Source organism: Micromys minutus (assembly GCF_963924665.1).
Source record: "Micromys minutus genome assembly, chromosome: 1".
Classification (NCBI taxonomy): Eukaryota; Metazoa; Chordata; class Mammalia; order Rodentia; family Muridae; genus Micromys; species Micromys minutus.
This window is the reverse complement of record NC_137969.1, coordinates 233,311,056-233,331,685: the sequence shown is the minus strand read 5'-3', so window position 1 is coordinate 233,331,685 and position 20,630 is coordinate 233,311,056. Positions and strand designations below refer to the sequence as shown.

Genomic DNA, 20,630 nt, shown 5'->3' with positions numbered 1-20,630 from the left:
TGATACAGCAGGGCAGAGAGAATTTTCTGTCTTCGGCCAAGGCTACAACTTTGCAGCATGGCTCACCATTACAAAGAGATACACCATCGTATGTGTCCTTTGAGAAAAAAATGTTTTGTTTTTTTTCCGCCATAGTCATGGTATACCCCATCACACAGAAGATATCCAACAAGATAAATCTCATTGTCAAAGCGTGTGTATATAAATAATTCTGTTTTAAATTCGCATACGACTGGTGGTGTTATGTTTACACATAATACTCCTTGTCCTTGTTTTTCTGTTTCTTATGGCCGCTCTTGGAGCTGGCTTGCTTCTCCTTCATGAGCGTGCCGTTGCTCTGGGCCGAGTTGCTGATGTAGTTCCTCGTCTCGTCCACTTGATAGGACCCCTCGTCCCTGTTCCTGTACTTGTACATGGCGTACAGGAGGATCAAGATGCAGAGGGCGGCAGCAGCCACAATGCCGACGACCATCCCTGTTGTACTGCTGGACTCCCGGATCACCTCTGAGGCCCCCGGAACCCGTCTGATTCCTGGCTCCGTGGGGTTTGCTGTGGGCACATTACGGAACATGGGGGAAGTAATTAGTGGGCTCTTCAGTTTGGTGCTGTCTAGCTCATAGGCAGTGGGCAACGGAAGCAACACTATATCAGGCTGGGGTTTGAGATCACGGTTATTCATTTTGCCAGCTGGCAATTTGGGCACCATCCCAGACGAGGAGGACGCTGTGAAGCGGATCAGCTCAGGGGACAAAGAGGTGGTTGTAGTTCTACTAGTTTCCGAGACTTTGTTAGGTCTAAAGTCCTTGGATTCCCACTTGGGCGCATGTGCTTTGTAGCCACCTTCGAAGATTGAAGTGGAAAGACTCTTATCTGTTACCAAGGAGAAGGTGGTGTAAAAATCTTCATCATCAGTAGGGGGCAGGTTAGAGTCAAAGGTTTCCCCTGAGCCATACCCAGATATCACCAAGCCATCATCATCACAACCTTCGCTGCCTTGGTCCGACAAGCAAGGTAACCCCGCCTCAGAGGTCATGGACAGGGAATCTTTGGTGGTCTCAATAATGGTGAGGAGGGGGCGGAAGGTAGGGGGGAGTGTAATGGAGGGTACACGAGTAGCAATAGGAGGGGTAGCTAAAGGGTCTTCTACAAGAAGAGGAATAACTAATTCACCTCCTGGGATTGAAAAGAAAAAGAGACATAATTAGTACAGGCATAAACACAGTTCATCGTTACTCTAATGAATGCGGGGCAGAGGTTATGCTTCTGAAATGACTATAAAATGAGCTGCATCTGCATGTGGGTCATTTCTGGCTATTGCCTTATTATTCTGGGCTGAGATAGAGCTCATTATGTGCATCTGCCTACCCAACATTTTGAGCCTTGAAATCAGAGTCTTAGATTTTTAAAGATACTCTCAAGTGATTTCGAGTGGCAGGATTCAAACAGGCTGGTTTCAGGATTTTCTGGCAAGATGATGACTTTCAGTCAGAAATATTCTTAGAAATACTACGAGGACTTCATGTGTGTGTTACATTTGCAGCGAGCTTTGTTTATGGCTGGATCCGCATGCATATAACATCTCTTTATTGCTTTCTTGGTTTCTACCTACTAGTATGAAAATGATCTAGTTTCCATTTTGCTGAGACCAAGATCAAGACCAAAGAACTTGAAAACTTTTCTGTACTACCTTGGGGAGAACCTGATTTCCCATTGGCTAAGAGACAGGAACAAACAACAGGCTTAAACGTTCATCCTGATGCATTCTGATTATGTATGTCTCTAAACTCCCTTGACTCTTAAAATGACAACTTGCTTTGCATTAGCTTAAGATGTGTCTTGTGTATTCAAGGCTTTTGTTACATGAAATATATTCTGAGTAAGAAGCTCCATTTAAAAATTGCAGTCTAGTTATCCTTGACTGGCTGGAAACTCATGTTTAGGTTGAGAAAAGTTCACTTGGCAAAGTCAATTTTGAAATCAGTGATTCTTTACTAGAGTGGCATATGTATGTGTGTGTGTGTGTGTGTGTGTGTGTGTGTGTGTGTGTGTAAAGCTTCATTATTACATGATTACCAAACATGTGGACAGCAGGAAAAAGCAATTTAAGAGTACTTCATAAAAACATGGTGTCTTGCACATCACAGATGCAAGAAATACTGTGCCAGGGAAGTTTCTCATTTAACTCTAAGGCTGACATTTTCCTCCCATGTCAGGAAGACAAAGTTTTCAGAATCTCTTTTCGATTGAGGCAGAGCAATTTCAAGAGGTCACCACTTGTGTCTTGTCACTGCATTTATTCTGGAAAGATATAGTGTAGCCATAACCTAAAATTATTTTAAATCATAGACTCTTTACAAATGCCATAGAGAGATGCACTGAGACAGTTTTTGGGCGGAATGACTTTTAGTAACTCTGACTTCCTGCAATGGGGAAGCTAAGACAGGCTATCCAACCGCAAGCAACCCAGCAAAGGAGATGCTCTGCTTTCATTGACTTTAGAAGAGAGTAGTCTCTGAGATGAGGAGGAGCTTTTGGGCTTAAGGGAGAGGGATCTCTGGATTTAGAAGATTGGGGAAGGTAGTAGTAGGTTCTATGTTTTGGACATTTTCCTCTACAGGAGCAGTTTCTGTAATCTAACCAAACTCTCTTCCAGGAATAGCACAAACTCACTTTGCAGTCAGAACGTTGAGATGATGATACAATACTATTAGAAGGCTCTTTCTGAGCTGGATTTTTGGCACTTGTATGTGTTCCTATTAGTATCTGATTTACTGAGGTGGGATGCTAGTGTGTGTGCCTCTGCTAATACATATGCCCATTGTTCAGGTACCGTCCTCCTCTATCAGCAGAAAAGTAGACTGGGATTTGCAGCAGGTTCAATACTGCAGATTTCCAGGGACATTCCAGAGCATCAAGTCTTTAAGCTTACATAGTCTGCCATGATTTTTCGTAGAAAGATTTATTACTATTATAACAGCTTCACTTGGGTTCCCACGGTTTGAAACTTTAAATACCACCTGTGGTTCAGGAATACAGCATCTATGCTGTCCAGGTTCCAAGTATGGAGGAGGGCGTGGTAGCAAACACACAAACGCCTTTGGCTGCTTCCCTATCTAGCCAATAATTGTGGTGCCTAGCAAGTATTTGTTGGTCAGGGGGAAGTGTACATAATTTATGTGAATCATTCAGAAGAGTAGGGACAACAGAGAGTTTTATGATTCCTTCCCACTTAACAGATAATTTTATTTTATGAAGGTAAGAAAAGCAAGTATCTTCCTGAGCATCTCAAGATAGTTTGTGGTCTGGAGTCTCAGCTTGCATTTCTGTTCTAGCTCTCAGAATTTGAACTGATTGAGCAAAATAATCTTTGCAGGGTTCATAGAGCTTTGGGCTTGCTTTGCTAGACCAGTATGCCTATTTTTTTTAACATTGTGAACATATATAATTCATATACCTTGCAACTTAGTTAATACATAATTTACACACTTTTGCTAGTTTTTATAAATGGGATTTGGAGCGCAATTCCCTAAAGGCAAGCTAGCCCTAAGAACTAATCTTGCACAAACTATTTTTCTTACATTTGTATGGGTAGGAGAGATGTGCAGGTGCCGTATTCAAGGTGATCTGGGTGGAGGGCAGGGTTTGAATGGAAGTTCGCAGCCACAAGGAAGAAATAAGTATAACTTTACTTTCCAAGGTAGAACAAGACTGAATGTTATTTTCAATTTAAAAGAATGTGTGTCCTCTCTCTCTGCTTCTGAAGTGTCTATGTGTGTGTGTTTGTGTGTGATAGAGAGAGAGAAACAGAGACATAGAGATACAGAGACACAAAGACACAGAGAGACACACAGAAAGAGTCAGAGAGGGAGATGTCATGGAGGGAGGGAGAGAGAGAGAGAGAGAGAGAGAGAGAGAGAGAGAGAGAGAGAGAGAGAGAGAGAGAAAAGAAGAAGAAGAAGAAGAAGAAGAAGAAGAAGAAGAAGAAGAAGAAGAAGAAGAAGAAGAAGAAGAAGAAGAAGAAGAAGAAGAAGAAGAAGAAGAAGCACGCATGTGCCATAGGCTATGTTGCTGTGTGTCATAGTCAGAGGACAATTTTCAGAACTAGTGCTGTATTTCTGCATTTTTCGGCTAAGGTGTACACTCAGGCTAGTAGGTCCTCAAGCCTCCAAGTGATGCTCCTGTCCGATCTGCACTCCTAGGTGTGCGGAAATTACAATAGAAGATACCAACTCTGCAGTTGGGTAGGTTCTGGGGACAGAGAACTCAGGTTGTCAGGCTTGGGAACCAAATGCTTATACCTGCAGCTGTGTTGCTAACCTTGAGTTTCCTGTAGTCCTGGTTAACCGGAACAAATGTTCAGCATATGGATTCATTACCAGCAGTAACAAAACAAAACAAAGCAAAAATCTGACTTGTATGTTCCTCTATGGCTTCAACAGAAACATACCTCTTAAAGAAGAGAGGGGACCCTATTGAAGAGGAAGAATTTCTGACTCATGGAGAAGCAATTCAATTAAATATAAATCCAAACTCTTTGATCTTCAAGCAAGAAAAAAAATACTGTCTTCATGATCACTAAACGACATTTGTTTGCTGTGTTACTGGACCACCTGAAACACTCATCTGGAGACTAAAATTTGGCTGGTTTTTGTTTGGTTTCTCTTTTCAATTCTTGCTTAAGTGTCCCAGTATTGTTTTAAAAAAATCGACAAAATTTGTTTGGCTTAGAGTTGAATCGAGCCATTCCCCTTTGCTATTTTTTTCTTGTTCAACAGTCTAGCAAGTATCTCTGATTCCAAAGCAAAATAAAAATTCAAACTTTCTAAACAGTATAGATATAGGGCTTTAAGGCTTGCTAACCAGCAGTTTCTAATAAGCTATTGAGTTTCAAAGTGAGAGCAGTTTATTTTTAAAATAAAATGATGATTATCATATCCTAAGTAAGATCTGAAAATCTTTCAGAATTATCTAACCCTTTCCTGCAACATTTAGTTTTATCCTGGTAGTATAGTTATAAGACATTATAAACAATGCCCTTTGCCAAGAAAGTCTGAGGCCAAAAATTGCTGGTCTCTACTTTCTGAAATTGTAAATATTTTTATACTTTTCTCTCTTGGCAATGCCTGGAATTAAGGCTGCCTAGAGTTTGAAATGAAGCTGTCTGGTATGGGAGGACCATTATTACAAATGGGAATGATTACAGAATAGGTTAAAATTTTGAGGTAGCTGTAGACATAAGAATTGCCTGGAACAGGTACATGAGTCAGGGTGTATAGTTACATTTAAGTATCCCATTACTTACTTACTTAGTAAACTTACTTAGTAGACCTGTCCATGTATCTGAATGGATTTGTGTGATTGTTGTGTGCAGTATATATTCATGTGTGTGAAGGGTATGAGCATCTGTACACAGTGTAGATATTCTCTATAACTGCCCCATTCCTCGGAGGTAGTATCCCCGAAACTGGAGCTTATGTTCCTCTGCTAGGCTGGCAACCAGCAGACCACAGAGATCCTTCTGTCTCTGCTCTCCATTGTGTTGGGGTTACAGGTATACATATGGCACCTGATGTAGCTTGTTTAGGTGTTGGGATCTGAATTTGGATCCTCATAGTCATAGAGCAAGCAAGATCCTGTAGGCACTGCCTATTCTCGTAGATCTGCAATCAATTTAAATATGATTATATTTTTGTCTTTAAGAATTGAGATGAATTCATTATGCATTTAACCCTCTGTAATAATGGGCTCAGCAGTCAAGGATTCATGGGACTTCAGATAGAAATGCCCCTCCCCCATAGTGTCTGCACTGAGTATGTGCAGATTATTTTCCTGTCATTCTCCCTAAAATACATATATTCTAACAACTTTGCACAGCACGCACATTGCTTTTGCTGTTTTAACAAATACAGACAACACTTAAAGACCAAGGAAGCAATGTGCAGGTTCTATGCACATTATGCTTCTTGTTTAATTCTGGACATCAGATATAGATATGTTATCCAAGCTGCTCTCAAACTTCTTGACTCAAGCAAGAGCCTTCGCTTCTCAAGTAGCCAGGATAATAATATATTTACATCCCTGACTGACTATGATATTTTGTTTAAGAAATTGTCTTAGTTTCCTGCTGTGATAAAGTATTCTGACAAAAGCTATTTGAAAGAGGAAAGGTATGTATTGGTTCATAGTTCAAGGTTATAGTCTGTAATGGAGGCATATTGCGGTAGGAAAGAGCTTCAGGGAGCTAGTCACATTGCATCCGGAATTAGTAACAAGGAACACTGTGTTCAATTTTCCTCTCTTATTTTTATATAAACCAAGATCCTGCCCCAGAGAATGATGCCACTCACAATAGATGAGTCTTTCTATATCAATCAACCTAATCAAAATAATCTCTTAGAAGTGTGTTCAGAAGCCTGTCTCCCAGGAACTTAAATACACAAAAATGTTGGTATCAGAGAGGTACCTAGAACCAATCCTCCAAGTCAACTCATCCAAGAGGGCATAAATGTAATTATGTATTAATGTATTCACCTTCATATGAGGTGAAGGGGCATGAGATATATTTCTTAGGGATGATTTAATAGCTAACAATATGATCCTCATTCATAAAAACTAGATAATGATCAACCCTGTGTTTAAGTTTAGAAAACTATTCAGAAAGTCAAGTCTAATACAACCAGACAGAGAGATATGAAACCTGGAATACATCAAAATCCTAATGTTTTATGCCATCTCTGGAATTTTCCTTTGATTTAGAATAAGAGATATCTGTTATTCAATGTTCACATCTTAAAATGGGGAATATACATTGTTTTTTGACAAGATTGTGCTTTTTCTTAAACTAGAGAACTCACTAGGGATATAAAAGGTCTATTTTAGCCCTGAAGGCTGCCCTGCTTTTTGGCTCTATGAGTGTATTTATAGATATATAATTCATGCCTCTAGGGCTGATATCTAGCAAAAGGGTCTGTCTGCCATTGCAAAAGCCGGTGTATTAAAAATTCAATAGAATTCTTCTGAACTATGAGGATGTTGTCAGTGATGGCGAATGTAGTGGGTCATCTTAAAAAGAAAGAGAGAAAGAAAGAAAGAAAAAAGAAAGAAAGAAAGAAAGAAGGAAGGAAGGAAAGAAAGAAAGAAAGAAAGAAAGAAAAAAAGAAAGAAAGAAAGAAAAGAAAGAAAGAAAAGAAAGAAAGAAATCAAGACCAACATGAAGTTTCAATGTGGCTCAGGCCTTTTTGCCTCTCTGAGGACAGCTTACTGTGAAAGGTCCCAAACATACAAATAGAATGTGTTAAGCAGAGAGCCTCCAGAGAGCACTTGATCCTTCAATTGCTGGAATTCTCTTATGTCTATTTTGGAGTTTTACCTTATCTCTGATTTGCATTATTCTAATCCACTCAATACATAAAGACACTCATTTACATATTTGGTGTCATAGGGGTTAGTACTTCAGTGCACAGACATGCTGAAGCTTTTAACTATTAAATGGCTCTACATTGGTAAGCTTCAGGAAAAAAAAAAATTGGCCTTAACAAACACAGCCAATACTTGGTAGAGAGAAGAGTAAAACTTGAATGTATCAAATGAGTGTAATTTATATTTAACAAGATGAGATTCTTCAGTTAAACCCTCTAAGTAACACACACACACACACACACACACACACACACACACACACGTACACACACACACCTAAAAATAGTAAATGGTTTATCTGGAAAGAGTCTAATTCAGAAAAGCTACCAAATCTGTTTTTTACATATGTTCAAGAGAGATGAGCCAAAACAGCTTGATGTAATTATATGTAGTAAACTAGGGGATGCCAAGTGAAGTTTTCATTTTCTTATTACTTACAAGCATTTATTCTGAACCTACTTAGCCTAGACTCATGGTAGAATTGAAATTACCCTTATAAGCCTCATGAATTGGTTTTCTTTCTTCAACTCCAAGGAAAATGGGAATAATAATGGAGTCTTTTCTAAGTCACTGAACACTGTACTGGGACCCAGAAATGCTTTACCAATTTAATTAATGTTTTGACCTATAGACACTCCAGTCATTTATCAGTTTCTCTGTCATTTTTAATGCAATAGGCTCATATGTAAAGATATAAACACCCAGGATTCAAGAGGCAATCTTAATAATAAATTTTGCGGAAAGGTTTATAATCATTCAAAGATTATTTTGGAAAAAAAATGATTAACCTCTAATAAAATTGGTAGTTTTTTTCAACAAACATAAAAGCCTTTAATATGATTAGGTATATCAACACCCCTTTTAAGAGAATTTTAACTTTTAAAACTGAAATTTTTTTTCAACACGTCAAACAGCATAAAATTGCTTGAACTGAGGTAAAGGGAGCCCATTCATTTAAGTTTCCAGGCTGAAAATACACCTTCTCTTCACCACTCAGTTTGATATTTCTTATAACAGATCCAAGAGACAGTGATACCTAGAATTAAAGTTTTAACATGTAACTTCTTCATTGTAAAGAGTTCATGGTACCTCTCACCAGCCCTGTGCTTATGATGTGCAGCTGCAGCTGCTATCCCATTCCAAACAATCTTGAATTATCTGCATCTTCTGGAAACAAGTATAAGATGCCTGTGAATCTTACCTGATTAAATCCTTCAGGATGAATGGAAAGGGAAAGGAGAGGGAGACAAAGGAGAGGCAAGGGAAGAAGGGAAGGAGAATGCTTGTGCCTTTGCCCCGTGTGTACATGATGCAATGTGCTTTTGCCAGAAGTTGGGTGTATTCACTGGAAGGTATCAATATCACAGCACAACACTGTAAACACCTGGGATTCTTGATGTCTTTATTCTGAATAAAATTGATTTTGTAGCCTGTGGTGAAGATGATAGCATAATCCTTGAGAACCACTCTACTATAGTCACTTGAGAGTACCTTATTTCCCCTTTGCTGAAAGAAAATAAGATAAAGGGCTGATTTCTCTGAATATCTTCTAAGGAATTAAATTAAGGATGAAATTACCACTGATGATACTTGGAACTAAGTCAAGTCAATTTGGGGGAAGGTATGCCTTACATTTGCTGTAACCAACTTTAATATCCCACTTTAGAGCAACCAATACTGTAAAGGCTTTAAAGTCAGTGGCTAAAAGTAAGCCTAATGAGCTTAGACCAAGACTAGACTTCTTTCAGTTGATAAGGACTGGCTATGTTCTTTAATTAAAAGTAGAGCTCCTATTGATTATTGAATGTAATTCAGCACAAACCAGAACAGTAAAAAATATTTAAAAAAAGCAAAAAGGCCTAGATAAAATAAAATACTTAATATAGTTCTCAACATCATACCTATATAAGAAAATAAAACCAAATGTAGCCCAAACAAATTAAACAGAAGGATAGCAAATAATACCAAAAGGCATTCACAATATAAGAGCACAAAGCAAAGAGATATAACAACATAGCTGGAGAGACAGAGAGAAAGAGAGAGAGAGAGAGAGAGAGAGAGAGAGAGAGAGAGAGAGACAGAGAGACAGAGAGACAGAGAGAGAGAGAGCACAGAATTTCAACATAGACAAATAATTGAAATTATAACATAAAAGCATACCATATTAATTTATAATCAACTTACATCAACAAATTGCCCGCATGTTTTTTGGCATGGAAGAAAAAAATTTACAAAAGAAAGTTGTGTAAGAATGCTCTTGGACAAATATAATTGCCACATTCTTGAAACTTGCTTTTTTGCTGTTGTTGTTGTTGTTGTTGTTATTGTTGTTTTTATTTCTTAAAAACTTTTGAGAAAAAAATGTCTAATTTTTCCAATATAGTAATTTACAACAGAGGATGGTACGGGGAGGCAACAACACATACATTCACACCACATAACATGAAAAGAAAAAAATCTGCACTTTAACAACTTTTAGTTTGGAGGGTCTTAGGAGGTCGTTGGTTTTAAATTTAAAATAATTATTCTTTCTGTGACTGAAAATGAAAAAAAATTATAATGTGCCTTTTAAAAAAATCTATGCATCTATAGGGTTTAGAATGAATTTCTTCATTGTAAGTTTTCAGATATATATTTAAATTTTATTGTCTTTTTGACAAATTTTAGGGTTTTTTTTCCCTTAATTTAGGGGAATGGATGACAGCACATAAATTTTAACAAGGCTAAAGAAGGGAGGAGCATGGGAAAGGAGGGGTGTGGAGAGGGGAGGGGCGTGTCTATGAGTGTACTACACAGGAGATGAAGATGAGAGGGGTAAATGTGTAAGTGAGTCGCCATGTCCATGTAAGGGCGGCACGGAGTGATCTAGCTGCATTAGAGCTTCTGGCTGTAAGGAAGGGATGGGCAATATACAAAAACAAATGAGCCTACACATGCCCATCTACGGAAATCAAGAACAGAACTCTAACACTGACAATCTCACACACCCTAAGCTGCAACTTCTTCAACATGCAATTACTACAAAATCATTACAGTTTCATCACGAGATTTTTTTCAAATCATAAAAGCACTTAAACTTTTTTTTCTCCTCCTCGAAATAGACAAAGTACATAAAGTAATATTACTAATACTCAAGATCAAAAGGTTAAAAGCAAAATCAAGGAGACTAGAGTTATGCATTCAAGTTGAACAACTTCATCGGCAACCACACAGCCTCCTCTACAGCCAGGAGTGGGGAGATCCATAGAGGAGAGGCTGACAAGCAGAGAGCCCACATACTGGGCTGCTAATGAGTCCTCTGGATAGAAATGGTATGTTCCAAGTGACTCCATCACCTTCTACAAGATACCCATGATTTGTACTATTGCCAATGAGACTGACTCATCTGAAAGATGAGGATGTGAGGTATTGCAGCTGAAGTTGTTCCATACTTAAAGAAAGAGTGTGAAAAAAAAAAAATCAACTGCAGAAAACAATTCATAACTTTTTCTAATCATTTTGAAAAATCAACTCTAAAGATAAAGATCTAGCAGTTAAAAAGAAATACATTTATATATATATAATACAAAAACATTTCATTTTCAAACAAGAAGGGAGAAAAATAACAAAAAATATATTGTTTTAAAGAGATGAACAACCAGATGCACAGGCTAAGAAGGCACAGACAGAACAGTCTGGGGACATGGTTTTATATTCATGTTGCTTTTATGGATTTTATTTTATTATGTTAGATTTGGATCATTGATTCCCCCTTTTGTGATAGCCAAAATTGAAATTCTGATATTTCTTTGGAAGTTGCATTTTTGATTTTGTTTCTCTTAAAAAAAAATAAAAAGGGCGTGCAGTCTGGATGTACGTCCTAAGAAGATAGTTCAAAGAGAAGGTGGGTATTGTCTATGTCACCCCTGAACAGTTGGGATGTCAATCAAGTTAACGCATGCTTAAAGTAAGTTGCATTTAGGGAAAGTAGAAAAACAGAACAACAAGCTGGGTTAGGTAGAGTGATCAGCAAGACAAAACCAATTTGGGGTGGGAGAGAGGAACTGAGATTTGATTCATCCTTTTCCAGTAGGGGTTAAGACTTCAGAGGACTTCCTTTCATGTTTCTTGTGCAGTGTGTGTGTGTGTGTGTGTGTGTGTGTGTGTGTGTGTGTGTGTGTGTGTGCATGTTTATGTGTATGTGTACATGTGCATGTTTGTGTGTGTGTGTTCATGTGCATGTTTGTGTATATGTGTACATGTGCATGTTTGTGTGTGTGTGTGTCGGGGTGTTGTAGTGAAATGAAGTGAAATAAAATATAGCAGTTCCTGAGTTGTTTGGAACTTCTTTGGGGGACTTGCCTAGAAGGTATAGTTTGTAAGGTGTACCAGGACTACAAAGTATTCTTGTTTCTTTCTACAAACTGAAAGAGTACCAATGGTTTACAATAGAATGTCATAGTTGCCTACTGAACAGAAGAAAAACTGATGTTACTTTTAGTAAGTGTGTCAAAACTTCTCTCTGTTGCAAAGAAAACTTTATCAGCATCAGCATCTACACTGCTGATCATGATGCATTGTGCCTGGGGGAAAGTGACAAAAGTTTTGTAGAGACTAATTTGAGAGAGAAAAAAATTAGGAGAAGTAGACAAGAGCCTGTGAATGTCTTAAACATGTGTACATGTGTATTCATGTGGTGTGTGTGTGTGTGTGTCTGTGTGTGTGTGTGTGATGATGATTGGGGGATAGATATTTGAAAAAGGACAAAAGGAAAGAGGTTTTACAAATGGCCTCATCCCCTACTGGAAGAGATCACTGGAATTATAATCATCATTATATCTCTGTAAGAACTATAATAATTTTCAACCAAGGACTGGGAAACCCAGGTAGGCGAACCCCAAAGGTAAAACACTTGAGAGGATTTGGGTCTGACAGCCAATTCCAAGCACTTCAAAGAACTCCTTTGGGTGGTTTTAACAAATTGAATAAAATTTGAAAATGATGCCAACTTCTGCCCCCTAGGAGACGCCCCTTTTATTATTTTATTTTAACAGAATTGTAGTAATATGTCCCCATGGGTCAGTCCGTACCAAGATTTTTAGTCTCTGGTTTAATAATGTTAATCATTATTTTTGGAACTTCACAAAGATCAGCTGGAATTTTTCTATACAGAAGAAGGACAATTCTAATATTAAAATAAAAGGAAAGCCCTTGTTGTCATTTGGTTGAATTTTGACTATCAGTAGTTTGAACAGTGAATTTTATTTAATCAGAAAATTTGGGAAGTGCTAAGGTAGCTGGTTTTAGTGTATCAATCAAATGACTCTCATAAGATTTCATTTGGAAATATTCACATAGAATACTTTTTGTTTCGGATGTTATGATTAAAAGCAGAAAACAAAGCTTGTGTAAAAGCTGAAGAAAGCAGGATTCAGGGTATTCCAATTTTAAAAAATAATAGGTAGTGTTTGCAGGAATATATCATCAATTTGGGTCCCCTAGGGTTTCTGTGGAGTAATTTACCTATTTCAAAAATGCTTGTTTTAGAACTCTTACAAAGTAGTACGCTAGTCATTCTTCAGAAATCACTGGTTTGGACAATTCAACACACTAAAATTTAGGGTTGGTACTTTGCAAATTAATAAAACAAAAAGAATATGTGCCTTTTTAAATTCATGGAAGCCATAATTTCAAGTGAAGCCAATACACCCTTGGTGTAGAGAGCCTATCAATTTTTATAATACTAGTTAGTATCCAATCATTAGTAGCAAATGTGAAACTGCTTTGCTCTCTAATGCAATACGGAAAATAAAATGGCTAGTCATTCTTAGTCATGGCATAGGTTCAGCTTACTGTTCGTGCTCTATCTTCACTCACTTTAAATTTTCAACAAGTGTATGTTGTATACCTATAGCTCTTCTAAATGTTAATAATGTGTTTCAATTATACTTGCCTTATAGAAAAAAATAATACAGTAATTCAATTTCACACAGCATATTCTGATGCAACCATTTTTATCTCAGTATGTCCTAATAGCCCCATCAGAATGGAAAATAAAGTGCTTACAGAGAAAGTACTTATAAGCTGAAATTTCACAGGTCAGTATTCATTGTGGAAAGCTCTCTCCCATGGAAGTCAAATGTTTTTTAGCTACTTGGTGGAGGTGGAGCGGGAAAAGCTGATAGATATACTCAGGTAGCTTAGCAAGGATGCTGGCCCTCCTAAAAGACATGTCTTAACCTTGAGAAGATAAAGAGCTAAGGGCAAAGCTCATATGAATGATGCTAAATTCCAATAAGTACTTGACCTTCTCACTCAAAATATTGAAGAGAGAGGGTGAGATTGAAGAAGAGAGGAATAGAGGAAGAGAAGGAATGAGAGAGGGAGAGAGGGAGAGAGGTTGCTGTCTAAAAACTTATATCAGCAAGGAGGAGTAGAGAGATCACAAAACGTAAAGATTTTTTCAAATCATTTGCAGTAGATTTCTAAAGAAAGCCTTCATGCCTGCCCCTCATGTAGATATGAAAAGATATTGTTGAATGATTATGATTTTTATGTCTACACAAAGGGGCTTTGCACAGATGTGAAATCAGAAGAAAGTAAGTGTGGCTAAGATCTTTGAGTCAGTGTGAGCCTTCCTATAACTTGACATGACTTAATATCTTCCACAGGTACACTGTGACAAAACTTGCTTTATGTATGGTACTTGTTCCTATGTAAAAAAAATGTTTAATATTTTACTTTTAATGCAAAACACAAAGTTTCATGTATTATTGGTTGCAGAATCATTTTCTAAACTTAAATATTGTGGGTATGAAGAGAGAAAGGCTACATTTTCAAGATAGAAGAGTGCAGACATCATCAAATCCAGTACTCAGAACTGCATTTCTGTGTTCATAATCTCAGGTTCATTCTACCTTCATTTTCCAAAGTAGATAAGAATGCATGAGGTATTGCATAAGGCATTATTGAGCTTTAAAAGTTAGTAAGATAGCTGAGTCTACAAATAGCAGCACATGCTTAGATGTGGGATGGGGAATGACCTTAAAGTAACAATTGCATTCATCTGAGTTTTAATATGTTTCTTTACGTCTACCTTGCAGTCTCCATTCTTCTTGTAATTATACTGCATCCTGGCTCGACTATTAACTATTAATTCAGTGTTCTTAATAGTTAACTTGTTTTCCTATTTATCTCCGATTAATTCTAAACAATTTGAGGGAAAGAATAGTGTCTTTTTGCTTACATTTATTTTCACACCAAGAAAAAAATATTTATTCAACTGCTTATTTGAATAATTTGAATTGCTTATCTCTCCTTGTCCTCACCCTAGCCTCTTTATTCTCCATAAAGACAATCACATTTATATCACTGAAATTTATGATTGGACTCCCCCACCACAAGCCCCCCTATTCTTTCCTTCCTTCCCCCTGCCTCCATTAGGGTGCTTTGTCACCTGCCCACCCACTCCTGCTTCAGTGGCATAGTGTCCTCTATCCTGGGTCACAAAGCATCTACAGGACCAAGGGGATCTACTTCCAGTGATGCCAGGTAAGTCAGTCCTCTGCTACATATCCAGCTGGAGCCATGGGTACCCACTGTGTACTCCCACAGTTGGTGGTTTAGTCCCTGGGATCTTTGGGGAGTCTGGTTGGTTGATATTGTTGTTCTTCCTGTGAGGTTACAAACTCTGTCACATCCTACAGTTATTGCTCTAACCTCCTCATTGTGGTCCCCATGCTCAGTCCAATGTTTGGCTGTGTACATCCGCATCGGTATTGGTACATCTCTGACAGAACATCTCAGGGAACAGCTATACCAGGTTCCTGTCAGTAAGCATTTCTTGCCACCAGCAATAGTGTCTCGTTTTGGTGTCAGCAGATGGGATAGATGGGATAGATGACTAGGTAGGGTAGTCTTTAGATGGTCTTTCCTTGGAAGCTACAGTACTACTCAGTAGGGGAAAGAGAATAATCTCTGGGAAGTAGAGGGAGGGGTATCTTGTCCTCTGTCTATCAATCTGTATAGGCCAAGTCCTATTATTATTAACAACACAAAGAGAGATGAAAACAAAGAGAAAACTCCTCAAACAATTTGGAAACAATCTTGGCCAAATCTGAAACAGTGAGGTAAACTGAGAAAATAAGAAAATGAAGGTTGAGGAAGTTTCTTTTTCCCCCCAAAGTGTTCAATATCAGTTAAGGTGCACAAATAAATAAAACATTTAAAAATGACCAAAAGTTTTGTGTGTATGTGTATGTTATGCATGCTTGCTTCTTTTGTTATTGTATTGTTTTGGTGGTATTGGTTATTAGTATAAGAGAACTCTTCTTTACCTGTGGTAATTAAAAGCTCATTGATGCACTTGACATATGATTCTGTTCTATTTTTAATCTGTTCAACATAGATGCATTTGATATAAATTTTGTGGAACTGAACTATAAAAATACAGTGGCTTGGTAGGAAGTAGAGCTTTGCTTTGGGAAGTTGGGAAAGAAGGAGATGGCTAAAAATGCTGTTTCCTGACACTAGTTTCTTCAGTCAAGAAAGAAAGAGTGAAGAAAGTGATTTCTGAACTGAAAACTTGACCAACTCTCCCATCTTCCTTGTCTTACCGCTACATAGATTTAAGGTTTATTGATGCATATTGATTATTATAACAATATTATAGGTGAAATAAAATATCCATTTTATTAATATTTTTAAATTACTTCATGCTAGTCAGTAATAGATGTTCTTCTGTCTAAGATGAATTGTCTCTCAAGCTTGGGTGTTATTTAAGATTGCATAGTTTATCTTTCTCCAGCCCTGATCACTCTCATCCAGACAACTCTTAGCTGGTCCTAGACTTAGCTTTGGGTTCCTATTCCCAATGAGCAAACAGTGTTTTCTTTGGATGTTCTCCTGCCTCCATGAATCAACAGAGCTGAGGACTACAGATCAAGAGCTCTGAAACCATCAACCAGAATAAGTCCATTTTTTTTTACCTTAGACTGATTTTCTAAAAAATTTAGTCACAAAAGTAAGAAAATAACTAACATACATAATAAGAAAATAACATAACATTAAGGGTTTCTTAATTTTCCTAGTGACCCAATCTAGCTGTTTGGCTTTAAATATCATAGATAGGATAAAAATTTCTAGTTCAAAACTCTGGTCACAATTTTAACTTGACATATCTTCTTGCCTATACAATGTTTCAACGTTGATAATCTAAGAGGGACCTTGGACTCAGCTCCAGTTGACCTTTGACATTACCTCTTTGAAACTGTCACACATCCAGGGCCTCTCATCTTTGGACTTTACTCCATTGTAGAGCTTTCCAGGTAGTCTTTTACCTGAGTCTTTTACCCTGGCTGACCTTGCCTCAAGAATATATTTCTCTCAAATTTCTTTCATAAATTCCAGATACATATTCCCAGGGAAAAGCCTCAAACAAACCCTTCCTCTGTGAGCAAAAATATTGGCATTTCTTCATTCTCAGTCCTTCATCCCATGGAGTGAAAGTGACCTAGATCCACTGTTTAATGTTCACGATCATCTACTATTTCCACTTTTAAAATTAAAATTTATTAAGTAATTTATATTTAGTTATATTTAGTTTTATGTGTATGGGGGCTTTGCCTCCATGTATGTCAGTACCTGATGCCTGGTGTTCACAGAAGCGAGGAGAAGGTATCAGATCCTCGAGGACTAAATCCCCTGCAGTTGTGAGCAGTGTGATAAATATTGTAAATTGAACCTAGGTCCTCTGTAAGAGCAGCAAGTGTTTTAATCACTGTGCTCTTTTCTACTTTGGCTCCCTAAAGTACATTTTCCACATAGAGGCCAGAGTGACTTTCAAAATTACATAATTTACTCGGGATAATTTTGTGTAGCAAAGCAAAGAACCAAATGAAAAGTCAAGCCACAGGCTAATAAAAATGGCTATCATATTGCTGAAGAGTTAGTATGCTAACATTTGTAGAGAAATTCCACACATGATAACAAAAACAACAATTTGTAAATGGGTAACGAGTGAACATAAGCACTTCTTCAAAACCATTAAAATGTCCAACAAACAAAAGAGAAATAGTCAATAGAGAGCATTAGGCTAAATGAAATGAACAAGAGTGAAAAAAAAAAGGAAGAGAGACAGAAAGAAACAAAGAAAGAAACAGACAGATTCATAGAGGGAGAGATCAAGAGAGAAAGGAAGCAAGAGGGGGATCCCAATATTGCCTAATTCCACTTATATGTCAAAAAGTAGCCAAAGGGATACAAACTAGAAAGGAAAAATCAAAGTATAACAATTTGAAGATGACAGGATAGTATAATTAAGTGAACCCAAAAAGTCCACCAGAGAATTTTTACAGCTGATAAACAACTACAGCAGAGTGGCTGGATATAAAATTCACTAAAACAATTAGTAGCCTTCCTCTTCTCAAAGGCTAAACATGCTGAAAAAGGAATTAAGGAAAAGGCACCCTTCACAACAGTCACATATAAAATAAAATACCTTGGTGTTTTCACCAAGCAAGTAAAAGATCTGTACGACAGGAACACATAGGCACAGGGGATTTTCTTGAACAGAACACCAATGGCTTATGCTCTAAGATCAAGAATTGATAAATGAGACCTCATGAAATTACAAAGCTTCTGTAAGGTAAAGAACACTATCCAAAGTACAAACTGGCAACCAAAAGATTGGGAAAAGATTTTTACCAATTCTACAACTGAAAGAGGGTTAATATCCAATGTATACAAAGAACTCAAGAAACTGAACTCCAGAGAATCAAACAATCCTATTTAAAATGGCATATAAAGCTAAACAAAGAATTCTCAACTGAGGAATAGTGAATGGCTGAGAAGCACCTAAAGAAATGCACAACATCCCTAGTCATCAGGAAAATCCAAATTAAAAAAAAAAAAAAAACCAAGTACTGACAAAAATGTATTATATACTTTTATGCAAAAAATGCTTAAAATCTGTACATTTATCTTTGTTCTTTAAAATAAAGTGGTTAAAAAAAACTTCAGTTCATTTGGCTGGTGAGATGGCTTATTGAGTTCAGGCACTCACTTCCAAGTTAAAAGAAAAAAAAAACTCAGATGACAGCTGATGCTGGCAAGAATATAGAGAAAGAGGAACACTTCTCCACTGTTGATAGGTTTGCAAGCTGGTACAACCACTCTGGCAATCTGTCTGCTTGTTCCTCAGAAAATTGGACATAGTATTATCTGAAGACCCAGCTATTCCACTCCTGGGCATATACCCTAAAAATGGTCAAACACATAACAAGGACACATGCTCCACCATGTTTGTAGCACCCTTATTAGTAATAGCCAGAAGCTGGAAAGAACCCAGATGTCCTTCAACAGAGGAATGGATACAGAAATTGTGGTACATTTACACAATGGAGTACTACTCAGCTATTAAAAACAATGACTTCATGAAATTCTCGGGTAAATGGATGGAAGTAGAGACTATCATCTTGAGTGAACCCAGTCACAAAAGAATACACATGGTATATACTCACTGATAAGTGGATGCCAGCCCCAGAAAGCTCTGAATACTAAAGAAACAATTCACAGAACTTATGAAGCTCAAAACCAAGGAAGACCAAAATGGGGTGCTTCAGTCCTTCTTAGAAGGGAGAACAAAACACTCAAGAAGTACAATGCCAAATAGAGGTACAGGCATTGAAGAAAAGATCATTCAGAGGCTGCCTCACTCAGAGATCCACCCATATGCAGCCACCAAACCCACCAAGCTCTATTACTGATGCCAAGAAGTGTTTGCTGGTAGGAACCAAGTAGAGATGCCTCCTTAGGGGCTCTGCCAGTGTAATACAGATACAGCTAAGGATGTTTACAGCTAACCAGTGAACTGAACACAGAAACCCCAAAGAAAGTGCTAAAGAAAGGACTGAAGGAGCTGAAAGGGGTTGCGACCTCATGGAAAAAAAAAAAAAAAACCATTATCAACTAACCAAGCCCTCCAAAACTCCAGTGGACTAAACCACTAACCATTGAGCACACACTCTGAGAACTATGGCTTCAGTTGCTCATGTAGCTGAAGATAGCAGTGGCTGGCTACAATTCGAGAAGAGACCTTTGGGCCAGGGAGGGTACGTTTTCTCAAGGTAGGGAAATGTACAGGCAATGGGGTAGAGAGGGTGATTAGGAGCAAGTGCACCTTAGTGGAGACAAGTGGGGGGAGGATGGGAGCAGTATGGCAGAAGAGGATAACAATTCAAATGTAAATACAGAGAGTATCTATTAAAAATTAAAAAAATAATGAAATCAACAACCCAATATTCAGAGATAGAAGGTAAAGTGGTGGCTATCAAAAAAGGGAAGACAGATAAAGAAGTATGACAATATAGACCAAAAAATAGAAAGTAACAGATACACAATATCAACAAGTCTAGAAGTCTCCATTCAACAGGGGGACAAATGTTAATGATTGTGTACTATACTCTGAATCTTATGTAAATGAATACATTATAAGTTCCCTTGTCACAGGGGGAAGCTAGGTAACTATCCTTTATAAATGTGTTTGTCTTGAGTAAGTCTTTAAGTCATTATATTATTGTAACTATGGCTTATATATAGTTTCTACATATTTTCTATTCATACAGTGAAAGCATGTTATATGCATTAAGTATATCATATCATATGGATTAAGTCACTTTGCTTCTTCATAGTCCCACAAGCTTCCTCCAAACAAAAGCTGTGTGCTTTCATCTACCGTTCAAGTTCTGCGAATTGTGCCAGCTGCCTCCAGCTTCATTATCCATGGCTTCACCGGACCCATGAGTCTCAGCTTCTAGGCATACTTTTTGCTTCTGTCTTAGGAAAACACATCTCTTTGATCCTTCTCTGGATGACCCTTTCAGTAACTGAGTTCTCTCCTGCACTTCTCCCTTTTTCCTCTAAGCCTTTAGGGACTTTGCTAGTAAAATGACTGCCTACTTTTAACTCCAGCACCCCTATATTCAGCCTTATGTCTAGGACTTACAAGCTAACTCTTATCCATGTATCTTTGTTTTTTTATGTTCCTATTGAAACACATGTTTTATAAGAGCAGAGACTTTGTATCCCTATGTACTCTCCGTATTTCAGTAACTGGCACATATAACTCAGGAAATCACACTGAGATAGGCAACCATGCTCCTGTCAGCCCAAAAGTCCCCTTCCAAGGGAGACCATTCACTTTTATTACAGAGTCTTTCATAGCTCCTAGCATG

General features: G+C 37.7%; 1 protein-coding gene across 20 annotated transcripts in view; it reads right to left on the bottom strand.

The window, feature by feature from the left end:
• Nucleotides 1-247: 247 nt before the first annotated feature.
• Nucleotides 248-20,630, bottom strand: part of NRXN3 (neurexin 3) — a gene marked incomplete at both ends in the record, with an annotated part of 1,482,596 nt that continues 1,462,213 nt past the window's right edge. For 12 of the 20 annotated variants that reach the window (XM_080922178.1, XM_080922177.1, XM_080922163.1 and 9 more), the window contains one exon: nt 248-549. In XM_080922178.1, the coding sequence (XP_080778304.1) occupies nt 248-549 (302 nt within the window). Of the gene's footprint in view, nt 1,174-20,630 lie in introns of all 20 variants that reach the window. The other 8 variants (XM_080922160.1, XM_080922175.1, XM_080922171.1 and 5 more) reach the window with 2 other exon arrangements.